Source organism: Centruroides sculpturatus, unplaced genomic scaffold, assembly GCF_000671375.1.
Source record: "Centruroides sculpturatus isolate CEXI.00-Female unplaced genomic scaffold, Cexi_2.0 scaffold773, whole genome shotgun sequence".
Taxonomy (NCBI): Eukaryota; Metazoa; Arthropoda; class Arachnida; order Scorpiones; family Buthidae; genus Centruroides; species Centruroides sculpturatus.
Genome location: NW_019384998.1, coordinates 325812 through 351523, shown reverse-complemented (window position 1 = coordinate 351523; position 25712 = coordinate 325812). Strand labels below are relative to the sequence as shown.

At 35.0% G+C, this 25712-nt stretch overlaps 1 protein-coding gene across 1 annotated transcript in view; it reads left to right on the top strand.

Moving 5' to 3' along the window:
• Positions 1 to 121: 121 nt before the first annotated feature.
• The window catches only part of LOC111633143 (cytochrome P450 3A41-like), a 31076-nt gene continuing 5485 nt past the window's right edge, over positions 122 to 25712 (top strand). The window contains exons 1-6 of the mRNA XM_023377673.1: positions 122 to 207; positions 9408 to 9546; positions 10813 to 10909; positions 10984 to 11033; positions 25370 to 25466; positions 25536 to 25664. Coding sequence (XP_023233441.1) covers positions 9488 to 9546; positions 10813 to 10909; positions 10984 to 11033; positions 25370 to 25466; positions 25536 to 25664 — 432 coding nt within the window. The 5' untranslated portion in view covers positions 122 to 207; positions 9408 to 9487. The remainder of the gene's footprint in view (positions 208 to 9407; positions 9547 to 10812; positions 10910 to 10983; positions 11034 to 25369; positions 25467 to 25535; positions 25665 to 25712) is intronic.

The window sequence follows — 25712 nt, the reverse complement described above, 5'->3', positions numbered from 1 at the left end:
GGAAAATTTTAGTTATCTTCTGAATGAAGATAATTCTTATAATAGGCGTAATTATTATGCCCAATCTTTCCCAATGACCTTGTATATATCTGTTTATTTAAGTTGCTTCATATGTCAAATGTTTATCAGAAGTCTTTATTATTGCGTCTCAGATTATTTTTCGTTTATTTTATGAATCGAACATCAATTTACTCGTACAGACTAAAGGTAAATATTTATTATAATAATATAGATTTTACTATTATCGAGAGAAAACAACAGAAAACGAAAACAAATCGATCAAAGATTGTTACGTATAATATTAGATGTATTTGAATATCGAATTTAAATGTACAGTAAAGTACACATTTAGAAAAAATATACTATTTTATAATAATGTCAATTCCTTTCGATTGCATAAGTACTAGTATTCGAGGTCTTCCTATTCTTTGTTTCTCATTCTATACAATTTGCTTTATTTCAAATTGTTCACAAATAAATATTTATTTTTTGTGTCAATAATATTATAAATAAATTAACGAATGTTTTCTTGTATATAGCCTATTAATCTAATATAACTAACTTAAGACAGAGAACATATAATTATCTCTGATAAGCTGACTCTCATTATAAAATTGACACTCAATAAGTCGAATTTTATTCTCATTTCGACACAACTCATATGCAGAGCGTGTTATATTTTTTTAATTTTTAAAAGAATTTTCAACAAGCCACGAGACAAATCGAGCATATCAAAGACATCGTGGAGGAACAAGCAATAAATTTTTAATAGGATTTTTATAAGTGTAGGCATTTAAAAAATAACTTCATTTTGTTATATCGCAGATTATTAATTTTTATAATATAGGTTTTAAGCGTTTTTTGTATTTTTTTAATTCTTAATTTTTTCAAGAACAGAGTTCAAATTTTCCAACTATCCATATACATGGCCCTGAGTTAAACACACTGTTGATTTGAAATAACAAACAAGTAGAGTGTAGTTGGAAAACTTACTCGTATGAAATATTAAAAAATGAATATTTATTTTTTATATTATGACAGAGAAAAATATATATTCACGCATAAAAATATATACTGAACAGTACAGTACATATAGTATGTTCGTAATTAAAAGACTCATATTTAAACTCCTCTGCAGATGAAATAACATTTAAATTCAACTGAAGTAAAAGTATTCTTTGAAATATACATAAAATATTTTCATTAGGAGACGTTAGAAGGAAGTTGCGATCAGAGAAATTTTAACACTTCTCCACAACTTTATAGTACAACTTTTATAAATGATTAGTAAATATTAAGAGAGATGAGAGACCTTTCCTGACATATTTTGACAGTGAAATCATGATAACCGTCGTGTTGCTTGAGTATAATTTCTGAAACTATATTATCAAAACAAACATAATGCTGTTGATGTGCTTCTGCTATTCTTACAGTTTTCGCAATTATGAAAGCTGAAACGTTTATTCAAACCGTATCTATCAGAAGAATGATTGCTCGAGGCAAAGTTATCAAATATTTAAGTATGAGACCACAAGGAAGTTGATTTGTCCCCTGGCTGAAACTGTTGCAGTGATGTCGTAATGCGATTAATAGATAATTCTATAATTTATAGCAATACACGTGCAACAGCAACGTAATTAGATATTCCATATACAACACTGAAAAATTCTGCGTGAACTATTGTATTTTTATCTGTATAGGAAACAGAAGTTCATTTTCACTAAATACAAAACTAGGAGTAATGTAATAAATAAATTTTTCAGACTATCCAGTAAATTTATTGGAATTCTTCAAAACATACTGTACAGTGTGAGCTTACAACGAATTTTATAATAGGTTCTATTCTTTTTATAAAAATAGAATTGTCTAATTAGACCTGTAAGTTATAAAATACGCCTTTAATACACAATGGTTTCACGAGATGTTAAACGTTTGTTGTCCCTCACTTGCAGTAGTGAAAATATATTTGTTAAATCATTTTTATTATATAAGCTATATACTGTACTTATTAGACGGAATTTAGAACAGGTTTCAACACAGGTTACTAAGACAAGGTTTTATCCAAGATACATTAGATTTGCTACTTCGTTTACAACTGAAAATCAGATTTTCAGTTGTAGTGACACCCGAAAAGCAAGACATTTTTAGGAGTGTTTCAAACTGAACAACTTTGAAAACAGAATAACACAACTTGTGAAAGAATTATTGTAAACCAATTGCGATCTGTCAATGAGTGCATTGTTTATCGGATACAATTTTTTGAATATCAAAATGGAAGACACATGAACGATTTTTGTTCTAGACTCCATTAATGTCGGCAACAATTCTTGACATAACTTTTGTGTCAGTCAAGAAAATAATAATTTTTTTCTATACTTAATACAGTGGGTGATCGGTTAACGAACACTTCACTGAACAAACATAAAAAGAAGCGACGGAAATAGCAAATACTGATTGATTTTTCTTTGTCTTCAGTAACTTTTTGGAGCGCGTGAGACGTCAACGTCGACTCTCAACCCGATATATACTGATCAGATTGTATTCCTCGAACTTTGAAATACTCCCTTGTAATTCCAGCTTTTTATTTTTCTGGCAAACAATTCTTTTATAGGATTCGCGAGACTCGGGCGAGCACTCATTAAGTTTTGCGTCGGTTTTTATTTTCGAAAGGTGATAGTATAATAGCAAAGGTAGAGAGTAGGCAAATGTCTGATGTTGCTGGGCAGTATGGCTTGAACAAATCTACAGTAGGGCGCAGTTCAATGTTATCTAAGAAAGATACAGTATAATTAAGAAGACTCAAGCAGCTAAAGGAGTAACAAATATCACATCTGAGAAATAAAGAACATTGAAGAGCTCATAATGGAACCTGAAACAGATCTGACGACAGAACTCCAAGAACTCTTGAATGAAGAACACTAAGAAACTCGGCGAGATATGTTTTATTATGAAAAGGAGGATTAATGCCGATATATGCTATTATTTAAAGATCTTTTGAAGAAGTGGAAATGTCAGATCAACGGTTTTAGAATGGCATACAAACCGTAGGCTTAGAGATCTCTACAATTACAATGCTATTAATTCTGAAAATTCTGAAAAAGAGAGAAAAACAATCGACATTAGACAGATTATTTAACCCCCACAAACAAAAAACATGACTAATAAAAATGCAAGTCTGTGTATATATGTATTTTTATTATTACATATAAAAGCATAGTAAGAAAGTATATATTTTTTTATTTTTTGTGGTCTCCAGAACGAATTAATTAAACTCCCATACAAATCTATGGTAAATTGATAATCGGTTAACGAACAATTCGGATAGCGAACAAAGTCTTGGAACGAATTATGTTCGTTAACCGATCACCCACTGTATTTAGGTTTCTACTTCATTTGTTTCATAACCTCCATCTATTTTGACTGCCTCTCTGCTCACAGTGCTAAATTTTCCATGGCTGAGTTTCATCTGCCTCTGCAAATGAGTTTCAATTACGACATTTATATAAGAATATGCTACAAATGAAATAGAATAAAATAAATAAATAATTCCTAAGAAATTCCTGTAATTAAATAAATAATTAAATAAATCATTACTAAACAATTCTTATACAGTAATTCCAAAATAAAGTTAATTCCTATGATTTTTTGCTTACAGTCATATCAATTCGAAAATGGTATCTTTTATATCATTTACATATAATTTTATTTTTATCAACTGGTATTTTCAAATTCATATTGTTAATAGTTATTACAACTTTCATTTCATTAGATTTTTGATATTTAATAACTGTTTCTTTCCGTTTCGGACTGTTTTGTATTTCTAAGAGGCATCATTAATGATTTTTCTATNCGCAACGCAAAACGCCTAGTGTGTACACAGCCTAAGTGTAGGCATTTAAAAAATAACGTTATTTTGTTATATCGCAGTTTATGAATTTTTATAATAAAGGTTTTAAGCGTTTTTTGTATTTTTTTTTTAATTTTTAATTATTTCAAGAACAGAGTTCAAGTTTTCCAACTATCCATATACATGGCCCTGAGTTAAACACACTGTTGATTTGAAATAACAACCAAATAGATTGTAGTTGGAAAACTTACTCGTATGAAATATTAAAAAATGAATATTGATTTTTCTATATTATGACAGAGAAAATTATATAGGCCTATTCACCAATAAAAATATGTGCTGAATAGTACAGTACATATAGTATGTTCGTAATTAAAAGACATATTTAAACTCCTCTGCAGATGAAATAGTATAGACGTTTAAATTCAACTGAAGTAAAAGTATTATTTGAATTATGCATAAAATATTTTCATTAGGAGACGTTAGAAGGAAGTTGCGATCAGAGAAATTCTAACACTTCGCCACAACTTTATAGTACAACTTTTATAAGTGGTTAGTAAATATTAAGAGAGATGAGAGACCTTTCCTGACATATTTTGACATTGAAATCACAATAGCCCTCATGTTGCTTGAATGTAATTTCTGAATGAAGCTATATTATCAAAACAAAAATAATGCTATTGATGTGCTTCTGCTATTCTTACAATTTTCGCAATTATGAAAACTGAAACGCTTATTCAAACCGTATCTTTCAGAAGAATGATTGCTCGAGGCAAAGTTATCGGATATTTAGGTATGAGACCACAAAGAAGTTGATTTGTCCCCAGGCTGAAACTTTTGCACTGATGTCGTGGTGCGATTAATAGATAATTCAATAATTTATAGCAATACACGTGCAACAGCAACGCAATTAGATATTCCTTATACAACACTGAAAAATTTTGCGTAAACTATTGTATTTTTATCTGTATAGGAAACAGAAAACAGAAGTTCATTTTCACTAAATACAAAACTATGAGTAATGTAATGAAGAAATTTTTCAGACTATCCAGTAAATTTATTGGAATTCTTCAAAACATACTGTACAGTGTGAGCTTACAACGAATTTTATAATAGGTTCTATTCTTTTTATAAAAATAGAATTGTCTAATTAGACCTGTAAGTTATAAAATACGCCTTTAATACACAATGGTTTCACGAGATGTTAAACGTTTGTTGTCCCTCACTTGCAGTAGTGAAAATATATTTGTTAAATCATTTTTATTATATAAGCTATATACTTATTAGACGGAATTTAGAACAGGTTTCATCACAGGTTACTAAGACAAGGTTTCATCCAAGATACAGTAGATTTGCTACTTCGTTTACAACTGAAAATCTGATTTTCATTTTTAGTGACACCCGAAAAGCAAGACATTTTTAGGAGTGCTTCAAACTGAACAACTTTGAAAACAGAATAACACAACTTGTGAAAGAATTATTGTAAACCAATTGCGATCTGTCAATGAGTGCATTGTTTATCGAATACAATTTTTGGAATATCAAAATGGAAGACACATGAACGATTTTTGTTCTAGACTGCATTAATGTCGGCAACAATTCTTAACATAATTTTTGTGTCAGTCAAGAGAATAATAATTTTTTTCTATACTTAATACAGTGGGTGATCGGATAACGAACACTTCACTGAACAAACATAAAAAGAAGCGACGGAAATAGCAAATACCGATTGATTTTCCTTTGTCTTCAGGTAACTTTTTGGAGTGCGGGAGACGTCAACGTCGACGCTCAACCCGATATATACTGATCAGATAGTATTCCTCGAACTTTGAAATACTCTCTTGTAATTCCAGCCTTTTATTTTTCTGACAAACAATTCTTTTATAGTATTCGCGAGACTATCGGACGGGCACTCATTAAGTTTTGCGTCGGTTTTTATTTTCGAAAGGTGAGAGTATAATAGCAAAGGTAGAGAGTAGGCAGATGTCTGATGTTGCTGGGCAGTATGGCTTGAACAAATCTACAGTAGTGCGCAGTTCAATGTTAGCTAAGAAAGATACAGTATAATTAAGAAAACTCAAGCAGCTAAAGGAGTAACAAATATCACATCTGAGAAATAAAGAACATTGAAGAGCTCATAATGGAATCTGAAACGGATCTGACGACAGAAGAACTCTTGAATGAAGAAAACTAAGAAACTTCGGCGAGATATGTTTTATTATGAAAAAGAGGATTAATGCCGATATCTGCTATTATTTAAAGATCTTTTGAAGAAGTGGGGATGTCAGATCAACGGTCTTAGAATGGCATACAAACCATAGGCTTGGAGATCTCTACAATTACAATACTATTAATTCTGAAAATCCTGAAGAAGGGAGAAAAGCAATCAACATTAGACAGATTATTTAACCCCCCACAAACAAAAAAACATGACTAATAAAAATGCAAGTCTGTGTAGGCCTATATATGTATTTTTATTATTACATATAAAAAAACGTAGTAAGAAAGTATATATTTTTTATTTTTTGTGGTCTCCAGAACGAATTAATCAAATTCCCATACAAATCTATGGTAAACTGATAATCGGTTAACGAACAATTCGGATAGCGAACAAAGTCTTAGAACGAATTATGTTCGTTAACCGATCACCCACTGTATTTAGGTTTCTACTTCATTTGTTTCATAACCACCATCTTAGTGTTTACACTATTTTGACTGTCTCTCTGCTCACAGTGCTAAATTTTCCATGGCTGAGTTTCATCTGCCTCTGCAAATGAGTTTCAAGTACGACATTTATATAAGATTATGCTACAAATAAAATAGAATAAAATAAATAAATAATTCCTTAAAAATTCCTGCAATTAAATAAATAATTACATAAATCATTACTAAACAATTCTTATACAGTAATTCCAAAATAAAGTTAATTCCTATGATTTTTTGCTTACAGTCATATCAATTCGAAAATGGTATCTTTTATATCATTTACATATAATTTTATTTTTATCAACTGGTATTTTCAAATTCATATTGTTAATAGTTATTACAACTTTCATTTCATTAGATTTTTGATATTTAATAACTGTTTCTTTCCGTTTCGGACTGTTTTGTATATCTAAGAGGCATCATTAATGATTTTTCTATAATTTAAATAAATCATCTAAATTAATTGTCAATCATTGTATTGTTGTTAATTTCAATTTGATGTTAATAATTAAGGATATTATATATAATGTTATCTACAAATAAAGATAAGATTATTATTTATCAATTATTATTTTCTGCAACCAAAATTCAAAGTCTAAATTAACTCGATGCTGCTAATAAACAAGCGATAAATGTAAATCAAGGGTATAAAAAAATTAACGATACACTAGATTTTATATTATAATATTTACATAATTGTAAATTTTCTTATTTGATCAAATTAATTATTTAACTAATATTTGATAAAATATATTTTAGATAAGTTCGTTTTCCCCTTTATTTTTTGTTTATATTACTCTGAAGGTTATCTTACGTAAGGGTTTGTCACACCGAAGAACCAATCTAATACATTTTATTACATTATAAAATAATTTTTATTATAATTATTAGATTTTCGTTGAAAAGAACGGATTTAAACATCCTAACAGAATATGTTTACCGTATAAACGTCGGTGCACACCCACCAGCGATATTTTTACGAGGAAAGTATCTAGCCAATACACACGAGGGGTAATTGATGAAAAGTTAGATATCGATATTAATTTTATCTGCCATGACCGTCATCAGCTGTGACGTGGACGCTCGTGTGCACGTTTTAACTACTGTACTTGACGTGTTCGATATAGACACGGTGAACTAGATGCGCGTCTGGCTGGCAATTTTCATAGATTGTCTGGACACAGGTGGACAATGGAACAATGCTACACTGACGAGTCACCACTGTAGTAACTCGTCAGTGTAACGTTGTTCCATTTTCTTCCATGTATTTACCTACGCCGAGTTCTCGCATCGAACTATCAGTCGTGTGAACTGGAATTCAGTCTTATTTTAAGTAATTCAGTTGTGACGGTTGCCCGAACACAGAGCGAGCTTTCGCTTATCCTGTTTGAATTTTAAAAAATCGTATATGGACGCGTTTTTAGAAATGTATGAGCAACGTGCGAGCATTGTTGCTAGATCTGGTGATATTTCAAGCCACTTGACTATTTGGCAACGAGTTTTTCAATCGGGTGATTTTTCTGTACTATTATAGAAATAATTAAGGTGTGTTCGAATGTTTTCGTAAAAACAGGGGAAGTGTTAGGCCTAGGCAAAGTAAACAATTACAATTGCCGAAGGTCTGGATCCGAAAAGTGCCGGTAAATCGATTTGTAAACTGTTCTTTCTTTATAATTGAATTAAAATGGTTAGTGAACGGAACGAATAATTCTCTAAAAACCAATTAGCTTTCCAAAATGTAAAAGAATAAATTCATATCTACAAAATTATTCCTGACTAATTCCAAAATTTTTAGCTTATGGAATCCTAAGATATAAAGCAAAATATAGTCCAAAACTAAAGTAGGCAGTAAATGCAGTATCAACACGGAATAACTTTTCCTCATCGTCTCGTGCTATAACGAATAGGTCCAGTATCTGCTATACATAAAAATAAAAAAATATATATATATATAAATATGTTTCAAATTCAGTCGAATCAGGTAAAAGGCATTATATTCTATCTGCAGGTAGATTTTGCAATTTTTAGCGATGTTTTTATTTATTAAAGTACTCCAATTTATTGCATAGATTTGAATATACATATTATTCTGTTTTCTTTCGTATTTTGTAATTTTTTCCTGTTTTTGTGTATAATTATAATTAGCCCCCAGTAGGTACCCCGAGGTTTAATAGTATAGAAATAGGCTAACTTCCGAGGATAGACTTCGTCTATACGGATGCTGGCATATTGTTATAGACAGACTTTGTATTTAATATTAATTTTAAACTTAATTTTAGTGTTACAGTATACTTTTTATAATAAATTATCTTTTTTATTCGTAAGTTGGTTTTATTGATTTTACATTGATCCTCCTGAGAGACTCATTCCAGGACTTCGGATTGACTCTTACCCTCTCGCCTTACTTTTCTGTCTTTTATAGAGTATAAATCGAAGGCGTGTTCGATAATACACACCTGGTAGCAGGATCCCTACCTATAACTTCCGGATCTCGATTTTGACGGTTCCTAAGTCCCCATAATATTATACTGTAATATAATGTAAAAATGTAAGCATTTACTGCTTATATTTACATTATATAAGCATTTACTGCTTGTATTTTTACATTATACATTTTTACATTAATAAAACATATCCAGGATATTCTATTCTGTTGTAATAAATCTCAATATATTTTAGTATCATTTTACTGCAGTATTTTAGAATATACAACAATAATGTTAACATAAAATATAGACTAACTTTATATATTTTTATAAGTTATTAAATAAGTATATTTAACATTTTTAAGGAAGTAATTATTCTTACGATGAACTTTAAACATTAAAATAATGTATCATTCTCGTTCGTTTAGATTCATCAGTTCGATCTCGATCGAATAGAAAGAGATTTATATAATTGATATCAATTATATAAATTCTTGAAGGTTTTAAGATGTCGTCCATATTAATTTTATTGGCCGTTTTCGTGTGTCTTCTTTCATTTTGGATAAGGTGAGGTGGAGTATTCGTCATTTATTTACAAAATTTTTCCCCTCTTATACAATTAAAAATAAAAGATTTGTAAGTCAATTAAGTTTTATTATCTTGATTTCTCCAAAAAGTAGCTAATTGTTTATTTTATTATATATGGTTACATTAAATTTTGAAATTAAACAATTAACTAATTATAATTTATTTAGGAATTTTAGTTTTAACGTTCGTAATTCGATCCTATCTTAAGGATCAGAAAACATTTTAATGATATAGTCAGTGCTAGAATTAAAACCACTAAATACTGGTCGTGAGTTCATGCCTGACCAACGGACTGGCCACGTGGAGTTTTCCGGATTCTCTTTACTTTAGTAACACCTAAATACGGACCAGTTTCCCATAAAAGTACTCCTAGGAACATTCCTCTCGACAGATCGCTTATGTGTCGCGTTGCCTATATAAATAAAACCAAATCAAACTCTGAGCATGAGACTGTCTCTGAAATAAGAGTTTGAATATCACTAAATGAAGATGTCGTCGTAAAAATAGTAAAGCTGTAAGAAATATTTATGATGTAATCACAGACGTTTTGTAAAAATTCAGCCTGGTTTCAGATAAGAATTCGGTGGAATCACTTTTTATACCGGCTTGAATTATAAAAGTAGATTTTTGTGATGTTTGTTTTTCAATCACTGTTATTGTAAATATAGTAAGTAAATACTTTTAAAGTAAAGGTGTGTGAGCAAATACCTGCCGCCTTGTTGGTTAAATATCCCTACAATAAGTTCGAAAGTAAGGTTACTCGCCGCTCTCACGCTTTTTTCAAGATGACGGGAGAGGATGGAGACTTAAGGGGTTAAATTCTTTAATGTGTCAAAATTTTGAATGAAAATAACTTCGATTTTTAATATATCCATGCAGGAAAAATATGTCCATTAATTTATATTTTGCATTTTAAATATTTTTGAATATTTTTGAGAGTTAAATAATTAGATAAAAAGATAATATATAAACATATATTTATTATACGACAAGTAAACAAATTTTCAAGTCTAAACTAATTTAAATATATTTTTATTTAACACTAAATTTTCATTTTACTTACGTTGTGATTCATTTTCTTTATCTAAATTTCTAAGAATAAATAACTTATCTATAAAGAGAATATTTTTATTTTCAATAAGAAATTAACAATGTTTATACTATAGGATTAATAAGAATTTCACACGAGTAATATCATCACATTTCTTTATCAGAAAAAAAAATTTAACATTACAATATTTCTAGATGGAGAAAAAGACAAATGTGTATATTTCAGAGGTATGGAATTCCTGGACCTGAACCCAATTTCATTACTGGAAATTTAATAGAATATAACAAAAAGGTAATCAATTTTGTTATGCATTGCTAAAATTTTAGTACTGCGACTGTATATTTATGTAATTTATTTCGTTTTAGAGAAACAAATGCTTAGATGAATGGCTAGAAAAATATGGAAATGTTTTCGGGTAAATATCATTAATAAAAACGTAATTTTATCATTTTTAGTAATTATTAATATAATCATATCAATACCTAATTACATACGTTTCAATCGTACGTAATTACTAATGATATTAAATAGTTGGAAAATTTATTATATAATTAAACAAAATTATTTAATGCTAAATTCATTTAATTTTATACTTTTCAAAATCGAAAGTTTCAAATAATTTACAAAAGTATACTTATACGAGAAAAAAATCGGTGCACCTCGTGGAAATATGCAAATGTCTCTCGGCCATACATGCAATAATTACAAAAACGGCACGAATGAATGCACAGAGCATGGAACAGAGCTCCATGGATTGCTCTGTGTTTCATCTCCATACACCTATATGAGCATGGAGACGGTGTATCCCGGTGTATCCCCTGTCAAATGTGCTGAGTTGGTTGTATAGTACATATCGATTTTACGAATATGATTTCTGTTGCAGTTATGATGTATTCCTTACGAGATGTCAGTGCTTAGACAATTACAATCGATATGTACTATACAATCAACTCAGCACATTTGACAGGGGGATCAGTATCTTCTGCTTGCTAAAACTGAATAATCATATAGATAAATCAGCCTGCATCTGAATCAGAGCGATTCTTTAGGTTTGTAAGTAGTTGGTCTAGGATAGGGGTCGGCTACCTGCGGCTCGCGAGCCACATGCGGCTCTTTGGATGTGAAGCTGCGGCTCTAGTTCCATACGCAAATATTATTTATTTTATCAAAAAAAAAAAAAACATTTAAAAATCGTTCTGAATCGATTAACGAGGATTAGGCACTGATTCTATCTCTCAGCCACTTGTACTCGCTTTTCACCGCACTCCTCCCCCGTGACACGCGTTGTCACTGTCGTCAGTCCGTAGGAAGCTCTCGAATGACGCCGTCGTCGGATGTTTCTGTGAGATTCGGAATTTTTACCGATTATTTTGCCGACTAAGTGTCCCGTATTTGCCTAAAAACGTTATTAAATTTTCTTTTAACTTAAAATGAAACCTAACGGAAAAAAAAACTTTTCGTTTATGTTCGACATAAACAATCTTTCAATTCGATATTCTATTAACTATTAACTATTAATTAAAGAAAGGGAGTGAATTTCTGGTTCTCCTTCCGGTTCCGATTCTTGCTCAGTGTCATTGCCCTCAATTTCGCTTTCCGGGACTATGGAGGCTAAATTAAAGTCCTCCTGGGAAAACGTAAGTGGTTGTGAGGCTATCATTAATGAATTTTCTTCCGAGGTTATGGTGGGCGATTCGATGGTCACTTCTGTGTGATCTTGCGGAGTTATAGGTTGCTTGAATTTTTTCCGGGCTCTTGCTCTCCGGTTTGGTCTCGTTCTCCGTTTTTCTCTTTTGGTGGGAACTGTTTGTCTAATTTGGAGGATATCCATAGAAGATTTCTCCCTTTCAGTTGATCTACGCTTCCTTGTGCGAGGCCTTTGAGAAGTGCAAAAATGGATTTGTTTTCCATGGGACAGCACCACCTGGGCATGGTCACTGTCAAATGTCAGTTTCGCCGCCTTTATGATATCTAGGCCTAAGATTCCGTCGCAGGGAGTAGTAATATCGTCTCGTACCACATCGCAAGGTACCATAAATTTCTGGCCTCTTAATTTAAATGTGAGCCTCGCCGTTCCTATAATCGTTGTTTGCCTTCCCAGGATAGGTCCTAATTTTTGTTTAAGGCCAAATTTTACGTACGTTTTTCCCTTCAATCTGTTGGCTAGGTTCTTTGATATGAGTGTATATTCCACTTGAGGGTCAATTTGCATTTTAACCGGAATATTATTCTCATAGATTTGTATAATAGGGTTTTGGGTTTCAACGATTCGAGTGAACCCTATTCGTCCTTTCCATCTTGTCTCGGTATCCTCTGGAGGGGTTCTTCCGATAGAACAATCAAATATAGGCTCATTTAGTGACGTTATATAATTAGTGTTAGATATAGAATATATGTTTCGAGGAGAAAATTGAGGTCGTCCTTTGATGCTTTGAACATGGCCTTTCCAACGGTTTTGCGTTGGTTCCGTAGGTTGCGATCGGAATCGGACCCTATTTTGGTCAGTTCCTGCGTCGTTTCGCCGTGGGGAGTCGTTTCGTGGACAGGCGCCTTGATTCTCATTATGATTTTCTCCGCGAGCAGGAAAATTCCGTGTCCGATTTTGGTTAGGTCGGTTATTCGATTGATTAGGTCGACTATACGACCGATATTCGTTACGCCTAAAAGCAGGAGTAGGATATGATCTACTATTAATATTCCCTCGCTGATTTCGATTAAACGGCACATTCCTAGAGTTGCTTCGAGAAGGGACTCGAGTTAAACCGTCCATTCGCGTTTTCAACTCCTCCATCGCTGCTGTTAATTGTTGTAGGTCATTGGGTGATGGAGAGGAGTTTGTTGCTCGGTCGCCTTCCCTAACAGTGCGCAGGATCCCCCGTGGACGTGCTGTAATATTTTCTATCATCTCCTCGCTAATAGCGGCCTTTAGCGCATCGTCGAATGTAGCAGGCTCTCGTGACATCGTTCGCTGCCGTATACGCAAATCAATTCCGTTTAGGAACTGCGCTTTTAATCTTTCATCAAGCTCTTTGGCTTGGACCCGTTGTATAATATTAGTTTCCTCTTCATTGGCTCTGGGCTCCGGTGTAATCACTATTTCTATGGCCAGAGATTGGAGACGAGCAGCATACGCTTGTACATCCTCATCTCGTCTCTGTACGCAAGTAGGGGAGATCGGGGCAACTTCGGCATGCGGGGCAAGTTTGTCAAGCGCTTTTTTTTAAAAACAAATTAAAAGGAGAATTTGGTTATAGGTTAGGCAGTTGAGTTTTATTGGTGGCTTGTTGAGTATAGTGTTTTTATTGTTCTCCAACAAGCGTAGTTGAATTATCAAGCAAATTTTCATTTTCGTTCAATTCCATATAATATTTTTTTTCCATTTATATTGAATTGGCAGGTTTTGTTATAATTCCATGATAACGAAAGTTACTTTTCCTGTTAGAAGGATGTAACTTCAACTTATTCACGTGGCCAGATCGTGGCTTGGCATTCTGTTCTCAGGGTTGTACTTAATGTTTCGAAATCATGACTAGCGGGGTAAGATCGGCAACATAAAGCCACATTAGAAGCAAAGGATAAAAATCAAACAGATGATAAATGAAAACATGTTTGCATTTGTTATTCATGTATATATGTCTTTGAACTTGCATTTCATTGTAATAATATTAAATGGGCCAAATACATCACCAAACGATCGCCTAAATATCGGGCTATAATACGGCTAATTAAATGATTAAATGGACGTTGGATTTGTATTTCTTTGTTTTAATAGTGAATTCAAACTTATACATTGTTAATAACATAATTTTATATACGTGCCTATCTTGCCCCATTACTGTTACCCCTATACCAGGGGCAACTTTAATAAAGATAATTAAAATAATTACAAGTTTACAAAAAGAGAGAAGTTGCCGATCTTGCCCCTATACACGGGGCAACTTCGTCAATTTCACTCTTCTTGTAAAGTTGTAATTATTTTAATTATTTTTATTTCCAAACTGATTTTAACCAGTTCTATAGTAAGGTAACATTCCAATAGACAATATGCAAAGCTTTTTTTTCAGTTTACAGCAGTATTTATTACACAAAATTTAAGTAAAGCTTAACATGCCGATCTTGCCCCGGTCTCCCCTATAAAATTTATTTAATCGGACTGGGAAAGGTTCGCGTTCAAAACGCTCTATCATTATACGTTTGAACTCCTCAAATTCCTCAATATCTTTGATTCGGCGATCTTTTCTGACGAATTCCCGGGCTATTCCCATTAGTTTTAACTTAGCCACAGCCAGCATCTGGGCCTTAGACCAGGCGACTAATCTGGACACATCCGCTAACGAATCGAAAAAGTCTGTTACTCGGGTGCCTCCTGCTTTACCGGAAAACACGGGTAACAGAAGTGTGATGCCACCTAGACCTCCCATTGTAAGAGGAGCTGGATTCGGATTAGGGTTTCGATCGGGGTTGCCTGGCCCAGCCGCAGGTTGAGGTTCGCGCTCCATTATTTCTACTAATTTCTACTTAACGTCTCTACCGTAGGAAATGTTTAACTTGATTCTATTCAATGGCGTTACTCGGATATGGCCTTTTTCTTCCGCCTCACCGAAGTTCCGAAGAAGTCGGAACCCCACTCCTGACACCAATTTGTGAACCACCGGGAAGGGAAGGGTAGGTCTCCCGATCCGGCAACAGGTTGTTAAACCTTTTCACTGTCAGGATGGGTGGAAGGGTTTTTTTCCCCGCAGTAACGGGTCGAGTGGCGGAGGGAGGAGCGCGTCGGTGAGACGACAGGCGATATACGAGTAAACGAGGAGGCCAGATATAACATAAAAAAAATTAACAATTTATTAAAACAAGGTTCGGGTAATACAATGTCTAGTTCGCGTCCCTAAAACGCGGAGAGACCGAGAGAGAGCTTACAATAATTGGTTCATACCTCTTGATCTGTTATCAACTGAGAACAATTCTCTTTGAATTAGGAAAGTTCACTGGTTAAAAATTCACTGGTTACGAAAGTTCACTGGTTAGGAGAGTTCACTGGTTAAATATTTAAATCGCTGATTTAGGAAAGTTCACTGGTTAAAAAGGACACTATTTGAAATTTATCTTCTTTTGGCACCTGCTCTGGAACGACTCCGCCGAGAAGGGGAAGGAAGGGGTTTTTATAAGATCGGCGTGGGAGAATGGTCACGTGATTGATTGTTGTGAGGTAAAAGGTACGCAGATGGGTCAGAGTTGTTCCCGGGACCATGCTAACTATCAACTTAGCAGTTGGAATGTGGGATTAGTTTCGAATTGAAGGGATGTTTATGTCGAACATAAACGAAAAGTTTTTTTCCATTAGGTTTTACTTTAAGTTAAAGGAAAATTTAATAACGTTTTTAGGCAAATACAGGACACTTAGTCGGCAAAATAATCGGTAAAAATTCCGAATCTCACATTTCTATTATATAATTTATTGTGAAAAACACTACTTATATATGAATAAATAGATATTTTTTCTTATGAATAAATAGATTAGTTTTTTTATCAAAGAATTTTATTTATGCGAGTACTATTTATTGTTGGCAAATTTTCACATGATGTCAGCTATACACTATAAATCACTAGCTTTATAACTAAAAAATCAACAAGACATCTCTCGACATTTTCGAATTTGNGAACATAAACGAAAAGTTTTTTTCCATTAGGTTTTACTTTAAGTTAAAGGAAAATTTAATAACGTTTTTAGGCAAATACAGGACACTTAGTCGGCAAAATAATCGGTAAAAATTCCGAATCTCACATTTCTATTATATAATTTATTGTGAAAAACACTACTTATATATGAATAAATAGATATTTTTTCTTATGAATAAATAGATTAGTTTTTTTATCAAAGAATTTTATTTATGCGAGTACTATTTATTGTTGGCAAGAAAAAATTTTGTTGAAAGCTCTTTAAAAACTTTGAAATTTTGTAAATTGTAATTTTGGCTCTTCCGACTCAAAAGGTTGCCGATCCCTGGTCTAGGAGAAATCACACATCTGCCGTGAAGGCTCTGGGATCTCAGGATCTTTCCCTGACATCCCAGAGCCTTCATGGCAGATTTGTGTCTTCTTCTAGATAACTACAGGGAAACAGAAAGTCATGATAGTGAAATCATCCCGAAAAATAAGTATAGTTTTGCGACTTTTGAGAGATATACAATATAATATCTTTTCTCGCTGTACTTAGTCTTGCGATAGTCTCTCCTATCTCGCTTCTAAGTGGTTCAAATGACAATGTTGTTATTTTATTGTATTGGAAAAAAATTCTAATCACTCTTAATATTTAACAGCCACTTTTATCTGAAATGATTATTTTAATTTTGTTTTTTTTTCAGGTGAAATAGTCATACAGTTACGAAACATCTTTTACCATAATTCCAAAATTAATATTACGCGAAGTATTACAGAAAGTATCAAAATCTTTTGCTCTTTGTTTATCCAGAAATGTTCGCTATATGAGTAGTGAAGCGATACAAAAAACAATATGCAGACCATCAAAGATTTGGCAAATTTTCACATGATGTCAGCTATACACTATAAATCACTAGCTTTATAACTAAAAAATCAACAAGACATCTCTCGACATTTTCGAATTTGATATTCTCGATGAAAAGTTGTAACCACCCACACGATTACGTTCGGATATGTCAGACCCCGTTTCTCACCACCCGGTTGCCCCATTGTGGGCCTGGCCGAACCCATAATGGGCTTGCTAAAAGAGTCCCTCTTAGTGCCCACAGGGCGAAAAGAGTTTTTAAAAAAACCCATCCACACGGCTATTTGCCATCCACACGGCTATTTGCCAAACATTCGCGTATTCATGAATTGCTTTTCCAATATTTCAATTAAAGTACGCTATTTCTAAAACAACACTTTTTTCAATTTACACGTTTTTGATATAATCAAACAAAGTGCAATAATCATTGTAGTAACTACAAAACTGAACTCTCCATATTATAGCGATAATTCCTCAAGCAAAGTTCTTCATGACAAAGTTTATGTCACAATTATGTAAATCAGGGCTGCCCAACCCGCGGCCCAACGCAAAATCGAAAACTTTCTTAAAGCATTGAGATTTTTAGATATTTATTTTTTACTTTTTTGAAATTCGTGCGGCGTTGTAATACTTTTTATTTTTTAAAAAATTGTCACAAGTTGCCATTATAGTGTTTTTAAACATATACATTGGGCATATTTCTTAGTAAAGCCGCTTAAAACCTGGTTGTTAAAAGACAGTTAAGCTATTTTCGTATTACATTAGCTACTGTGTCGCTAGTGCAACAGCGAGGTTCACAAGTGCTGAAGACAGAAGTTAAATTATACGCATATTATGTACTGTACTTTAAATGAAAAGATTTGGCTACTTTCCGCCAAAATGGGCTACACATTTTTTTAATTTTGCGCACACAAAAAATCACTTTGTGCAATGGCTACTTTTTGATTTTTGGGCTAGAAAAATTTGACTTGAATACATTTTAGGCTACATAAATTATTTCATAGTTTATCTAGGTCTAGAAGAGCAAATCTATTCGTGTTACCTTTATATGTAATTTCATAGTTCATGCGCGGCCTAAAACAATTTATTTTTCTTCAAATGTGGTCCAAGGAAGGCAAAGGGTTGGACACTGCTGATGTAAATAAAGTACATCAGTAAATACATAGATCCATACAATAATAATAATAATAATCCGATATCGTATTATAAAACATGTCAAAGTAGGTAGTGGAAAAGGAGTCAGAGGAATGTACCCACAAACCCTGCGGAACCAACAAATGGATTCTGCAGATGACGTCATGCTGCTGACAGGGGAAGTGAACAAGATGAATATAGAAACTTAGCACGACAGCAAAAAGGAAGATGGTGTCGGGAATAAAAATCGTCTAGCGCGCGGTTTTCCCGCCCTTTTCGTGAACGACCGTTATCGCCATGGAAACGGCGATCAGAACATTTTGAAAACTCGACCGCTGATTGGTTAAGAAACATCGGACGATCGGCGGACGTCCTATACAGCTGGTAGATGCTGATTGGTGGAGTTCAATGTAGCTTCAATCCTATAAAAGCAGTGAAGTTCTGGCGGGAAGTTTAGTTCGCTTTGGACTCGTAGAATGAACTCACGTTGACCTTAGTTGCCGGAGCTGTCTTAGAAGATCGTCTCATCTTGTTGTGTTGTTGTAGACTTTGAATTCGTACGTCGCAAGGTGCTTTTCCGACGGACCTGTAGCAGTGGATGATTACTTTGAACTTTGTTAATATCTAATGTTTGTAATTCTTATATGTGAACTTTAATTGTAACTGTACATACGTTTTTGTTTTAATATATATACAAGTTTTAAATACAACTGACTCTGAAGAAGTATTTTAATTTGACTGGCGCAGACTCGACAGGATTACACAGGATTCGACAGGATTACGTACTTCGAACTACCAAGGATCGGAAAGGCTGATCTGCGACGAAAGGAACTGAACAACACCGGCAATCATTGACCCAGGTAAAACTTTATTTTATTCGCTACCGCAGAGATGCCCAAACGCGTGAAAGCGCGAGGTTTAGAAACAGGGGAGTGGGAAAATGATGGGCCGATCAAGGGACGAAAGGCAGGAGGCACGGGAAGCGAATCTCGGGAAGAAATCGAAGCGCTTAAGCTTCGGATTGAACTCGCGGAAATAGAATCTAAGGCCAAGGCTAGGTTGGCAGAAATCGATTTGGAGCGGAAAAAATTAATGAAGGAGACTCGAGAAGCAGAGGGCGATCTCGGTAGAGCAGTTCGTGGCGATTACACTCGTAAGGTAAAGGCAGCCGTGACAGGAAGTGATTCACGAGGGGACCTCGAAATGCTAAGATCGCAAACGGAAATCGCGGGATCCGAGCAGCGCAGGGCGGGCGTGCCAGGAGGCGAATCGCGAAACAAAATCGAAGACCTTAGGTTACGGCTTGAACGCTCGAAACGCCTATTAGAGCAAGATAGGCGGCTCTTTGAAGCGCGGTTCTCGGCAGGTCAAGTCGTCAAGAAGGAATTAGCCGACTCAGGCTCCCAGGGATGGGGTAAGCCTACGGAAGTAGCTAGGGTCACAGAGAAGTTTGGGGAGGTGTCAGGTAGTAGGTTGGCCGGTAACAGCGAGGAGGTTAGAGAGCGACGGGATTCTCAGAGTGGAATGACGAGGAAATCCATTCCCTCGACACAGAGTTCGGTCGAACGGACCCCCAAGGCTAGTTGTAGTGCCTGTGGCAGGGCTGGGCATTGGAGGAGAGCTTGTCCTAAGCGGAAGGCATCCAATGAGTCCAAACGGGCACGGCTAGTAACTACGAACAAGACATCCCAAAAAGACGAACTTCCGGTAGCGAGGGTAACGGCGTGTGACCAATCAAAGGTCAAGGAGGCGCCGAAAAGAATCAAGCCGGTAGGCGACAGAAAACGTCTTTCGGTTAGAGTCGATTCTGGGGATGAGATTTCGGTCGTAAGGGAATCATTGGTGGCGGAAACGAAGGGGGAAATCCAACAGGTTGGATCCTTCGGTCACCGGATTGATTCGGTAACGATCCCGATAGGGCTGTGGGAGGAAGACCTCACAGGATCGTGTGAGCCGGCGATGGTGACTTGTGTCGTAACAGACAAGTTACACAGAGCCACGGACGCTCTAGTATCAGAAGGGGATCACCGGATGTTATTAGACCGAAAGGAGAAACTCCAGGAGAAGGGAGAAAGACATAAAAAGGGTTCAAAGGTAGATGGGAATGGAAACCGTCAGGGAAAGGAACTGGAACCTCTCTTTGAGGCGGGGTGCAGTGAAAATAGCACCGAAAAGGAGAAAGGAACGGAATTAGGAGACGCTCAAGTCCGGAACGAGTCACTTTCTCGATTGTGGGAGGCCGCTAAGTGTAAGAAAGATGGGTTAACTGTAGAGAACAGAATACTATGTCGGCAAGATAGTTGGTTCGGCAGGCCCATTAAGCAGATAGTTGTTCCCCAAGATCGGAGAGCGGAAATGCTAGATTTAGTACACAAAGCTCCGTGCGGTGAACAATTAGGCAGTCGGAAATCGGCAAGTCGCATGCGCGAGGGCTTCTATTGGCCGGAAATGGCGACCGATATCCGGAAGTACTGCCAGAATAGTCGTAGGTGCCAAGTAAGAGCGCCTGATCTAGTCCTAGATAGGACCCCAGTTATACCACTTACTCGGTTCTCAACCCCGTTTCGAGTGGTTAACGTAAGCATGATTGTACCGTTTGATCCCTCGTCATCTAACGGTCATCGATACGCGGTTTGCGTAATCAGTTTATGCACCCGCTTGTCAGGAGTAGAAGGGACGAGATCGCTGGTCACTGGTTCGGTGTTTTTGCAATTCTTTACACGGACGGGTTTTCCCGAACCGATTTGTTACGATCAGGGGACCAATTTCACTGCAGGATTGACGCGTGGAATGACCCGTATGTTAGAAGTAGGGAATGTAGAGATAGATCCGATCAAAGCGATTCCCGATATTGCAAGTAAACACGCGGCCGTGAAACGAAAAGAGTATGCAGTGCCTTACAAGTTGGAAGCACGGCAAAAGGGATATAACATCAGGGATACGGATCTCGTGGAAAAGGCTTCCCCGAATGACAAGTTGGATGTCCGGTGGGAATGGCCTGATATGGTAGGAAAGTGGGGACGCGAAGGAAGCTACCATATAAGGTTCAAAGACGGGAGAATTAGCTGGGACCAAATAGATAGTCTCAGGGAATATCGGAAGCGAACTTTCGATGTAGGAATGATATTTTCTTCCGACGGGAAATTCGGTGAACTGGACCAAACTCCGTCCCCGCGACAGTTGCACGATCGTGGACGAGGGGACGGGAGAGGAAGGGGAATTCCTCCGCTTTCCCCGACGTCAGCACAGACCGAGCTGGATGACGGGCCGTTGGATTACAACTCGATGTTCGGTAGTAGACCAAAGAAGAAAACCATCTGGACGCTTACTGGAGGGTGGATCTCGAAACGGTTTACCCCATACCGGATTTCGCTAGTTTCACGAAAGCGGTTATTAGGCATCGGTTATAAAGGCATCTCTGCGCGTAGACGGGTAAAATTCCCGGATGTTCCGGATGTATGGGTCAGTCCGACATCGGACGATTTTTGTAAGATTGTTTGGTGTTGTGAAGGGAATCAAACAGGCTTAAGTAAGCTCAGTTTGATCCTCGGCCGTGGAGGTGTCGGGAATAAAAATCGTCTAGCGCGCGGTTTTCCCGCCTTTTTCGTGAACGACCGTTATCGCCATGGAAACGGCGATCAGAACATTTTGAAAACTCGACCGCTGATTGGTTAAGAAACATCGGACGATCGGCGGACGTCTTATACAGCTGGTAGATGCTGATTGGTGGAGTTCAATGTAGCTTCAATCCTATAAAAGCAGTGAAGTTCTGGCGGGAAGTTTAGTTCGCTTTGGACTCGTAGAATGAACTCACGTTGACCTTAGTCGCCGGAGCTGTCTTAGAAGATCGTCTCATCTTGTTGTGTTGTTGTAGACTTTGAATTCGTACGTCGCAAGGTGCTTTTCCGACGGACCTGTAGCAGTGGATGATTACTTTGAACTTTGTTAATATCTAATGTTTGTAATTCTTATATGTGAACTTTAATTGTAACTGTACATACGTTTTTGTTTTAATATATATACAAGTTTTAAATTAACCGACTCCGAAGATAGTATAATTTTAATTTGACTGATGGTAAACAAGATAAAACGCTAAAGCTTCCAATTACAGCTTACAAGCTGTCAAAAATATATAACTCTATTGATAACTTCAACAAGAATCAGATCCGTTTTCAGAACGCAATCTCAAGTTTCAGAGATCTTTGGTGAAACAGCTTGGCTCCTGTACTCTGTAGTCTCGAAAGACTCGAATAAAGAATCCATCAAGCGACATTAACTCAGTTTTTTCAAACAGTTTTAATTCCTCCGCCATTGTCTTAAAATGTAAGAGTAATATTTTAAATATAATTAAACATATATATGAATAAAATAAACAAGAGACGTCATTATTTGCTTAATGAATCATCTGAAAAAGTTTAAATATTCCAGCAACATGCTTTATCTCAACTACATTGATTCAACCTACAGGAACCTAGTTCAATTTCCTCACATGCTTTCCTATTTGATATTCGTGAGATTTCTAATCCCCAACCCTCACCCAAAATGCATTTAGGCCTACAGGTAACCGAGAGTTACCTGTAAATGCATTTGTCACAATGCTTGAATAACAGGGTTACGTAATAACAAAAATTTTACAATCTGAACAATTTCTATTATCAACAGTAATGTTTATATGAAGGAAATGCGTAAAAATGTCGCGTTGACACACGCGACGCAGCACTCCATTTAAAATTAATTGGAACCGATTTTTGTTGTGCATCGATAGATAAATAGCAGAGAATATAAAGAATGGCACTTTTGTAAAGATAAATTTATTTTAAATTGCTATTGTGTCGAATCGCGTTCATTCAAAGTGACTGTAGCAAGCGTCACGCCAACGTAATTTTTCTACAATGGTTATTAAACATAAACAGACACTCGCCCTAGCATCTCTCTGATGCCTGCATTTTTTTCCTTTTCTTTTTGTTGAAAAGTATTTGAACAGTAAAAAGTGTAGGGTTCATGTCCTCCGGGTAAACAGTTCTCAACGTAATAATTTTTTTCAGATTTTTTACTAAATTTTAAATGTATGAAATGTTGAATAATAAATGCTTTGGTGTATTACAGCGCACACAACTACTCGATAACTTTTGTATTATGTCACGCTATTTTAAAGTGACTGTCAGGGATAAAACTTCATTCCTTAACTTCCATTAGATGTCTACCCTAAATTACCGTACACTGACAGTGTGGTATATAGTGTTATGGTGACCGGCATTCTGTTTCTTGTAGGGAACGACTACCATATTTTTAAAAATGTTTTTTAATAACATAACTAGACATTTATATTTTAGGGCTTATTACACCAGTCTCGTGTACTGGTGTGATAAGCCCTAAAATATAAATAACTAGTTAGGATTTTAGAAACATTTAATGAAATTAAGGGCAAAAAGCAATAAAAAAAACATATTTTTTTGCTGGAAGAAAACTGCGATCCCTTCAATCACACTTTATTTGTGAACTAACACATAATCATGATGAGATCATAATCATAATCAGACTTATAATATGATTAAAATACTTAACGATTTTATTGGCAGAAAAACATGTCTGACACCTGTAGAAATTTATGGACTTATAGATATTAGAAAATACAATACATGACGTCTTAACAAAAAGTACATTGCTAAGTTGAAGACAGCCTTCGACCAGTTTTTGCCATCCTGTTTTCCGGATCATTAACGAAGAGGATAATACCCAGCTTCACTCGAAATTTTTCTCGGTGTATTTATGTGATCGCGGTTGTTATCGTCCTGACCAGTCAGATATCTAGATGGCTTGCCAATCAAATATCAATCATAGAAAGCAGCGAACTAGCCAATAATTACAAAACTCTTATAAGAATTTCTCTCAGGTAATATCCGATTGTTGTTTGACTCTATGCGTCATAGCCAGTGTCTTTACTATTTATTAAGTTATTTATTCTCTTGCCAATTTAATCTTGTGGAAACTAGAGTCTTTTTAGTCATGTCTATCATGAGTTCCTCCAGGCCCACATTGAGGAGGACTGGTTGTGTGGAACGAAGTCCGGACATATCAGGGACAGACAACCACTTCCGACGAAAAGGAAAGGCCGGCAATTTTTTCCAGGTCTCGAGAAAACTTGAGGCCCGTAGCGGTTCTTATCCATATAAATTAATGTTATTTTTTCTAACAAAAACAAATATTTTTGATTGCTTTTCAATAATAAAGACATTCTGTCCTATATACTGTATTTCATTTGTTAAAATAAAAATGGCAATGCGCCCATTTTACTACCCCTGGATTCATTATTAGGTTTCCAAAGAGGTAGGCTGACTTCCTAAAGGCGTCGACTTAGCCCAAGTTGGTCCTAATATGAATACGCCTTTAAAATCAGATGATTAGTTATACATACACTATATATAGTTTAGTACTCGAATTGCATAAATCTTGATCAATGAAATAACCTGTCACATATAATTTATTTCCTCTTTATTAGCATTTCATTTATTAAAATATATTAACTAATAGTTCATTAAAATTTATTACTTTGTTATTTTGATATTTTGATATTTTGTTAAAATTCTTTACTTTTCTTTTTGTCCCATATACCAAACTACGTAAACATAAAAGAACGTTCCTCTTTAGTTCTAACTTGACACCTTCTTATATACAACTTCAACGATTAGTTGATTTCTTCAAGCTGACCGTGTTCTTCTGTGGAAAAGTTTGATTAGCTAAACGTCATTGTATCATTTGTCGGCCCATCGTCGACCTTTCGTTGGCTATGACGTTGACGAACAAGACCGGACGATCCTAATCGTTATTATTTTATTAGAAGTTTTTGTTCGATTGTTCTGACGCCTTTTATTATAAAATCATAATCACTTCATTATCATTGAACTTGCAAAGTTTTACGACGTTAGGATATTTTCTTCGAGGTGCGTCAAATATTTTTGTCAGAAATATATATTTTGATATCATAATCCTGTACTTTCTAGTAACTCTAAATGTGTAATGAAATTAATTAATTAATTAATTAATTAATTAATCTAAATAATAATAAAATATAAATCTTATTTTATTACTTTCAGTTTTTTCCTCGGAGGCAAACCTTGCGTTGTCTGTCGTGATTTGGAATTAATAAAACTTATACAAATAAAGGACTTTAAAAGTTTTATGAATAGAGATGTAATTTCTTACGATTATTAATGCGAAGACTTATTTATCATATTGATATTTTGTTGTGTATTATTTCAGTTGTTACTTCCAGATGCAGGAATTCCTAATAATAACGTGCTTAACTCACTTCCGCTTCAAAAGGATGAAGATTGGAGAATTAGCAGAAATATATTGAGCACAAGTTTCAGTACCGCTAAACTGAAGATGGTATAAAGACTTTTTTTATTGACGAAAATGTTACGTACTAGATCAATG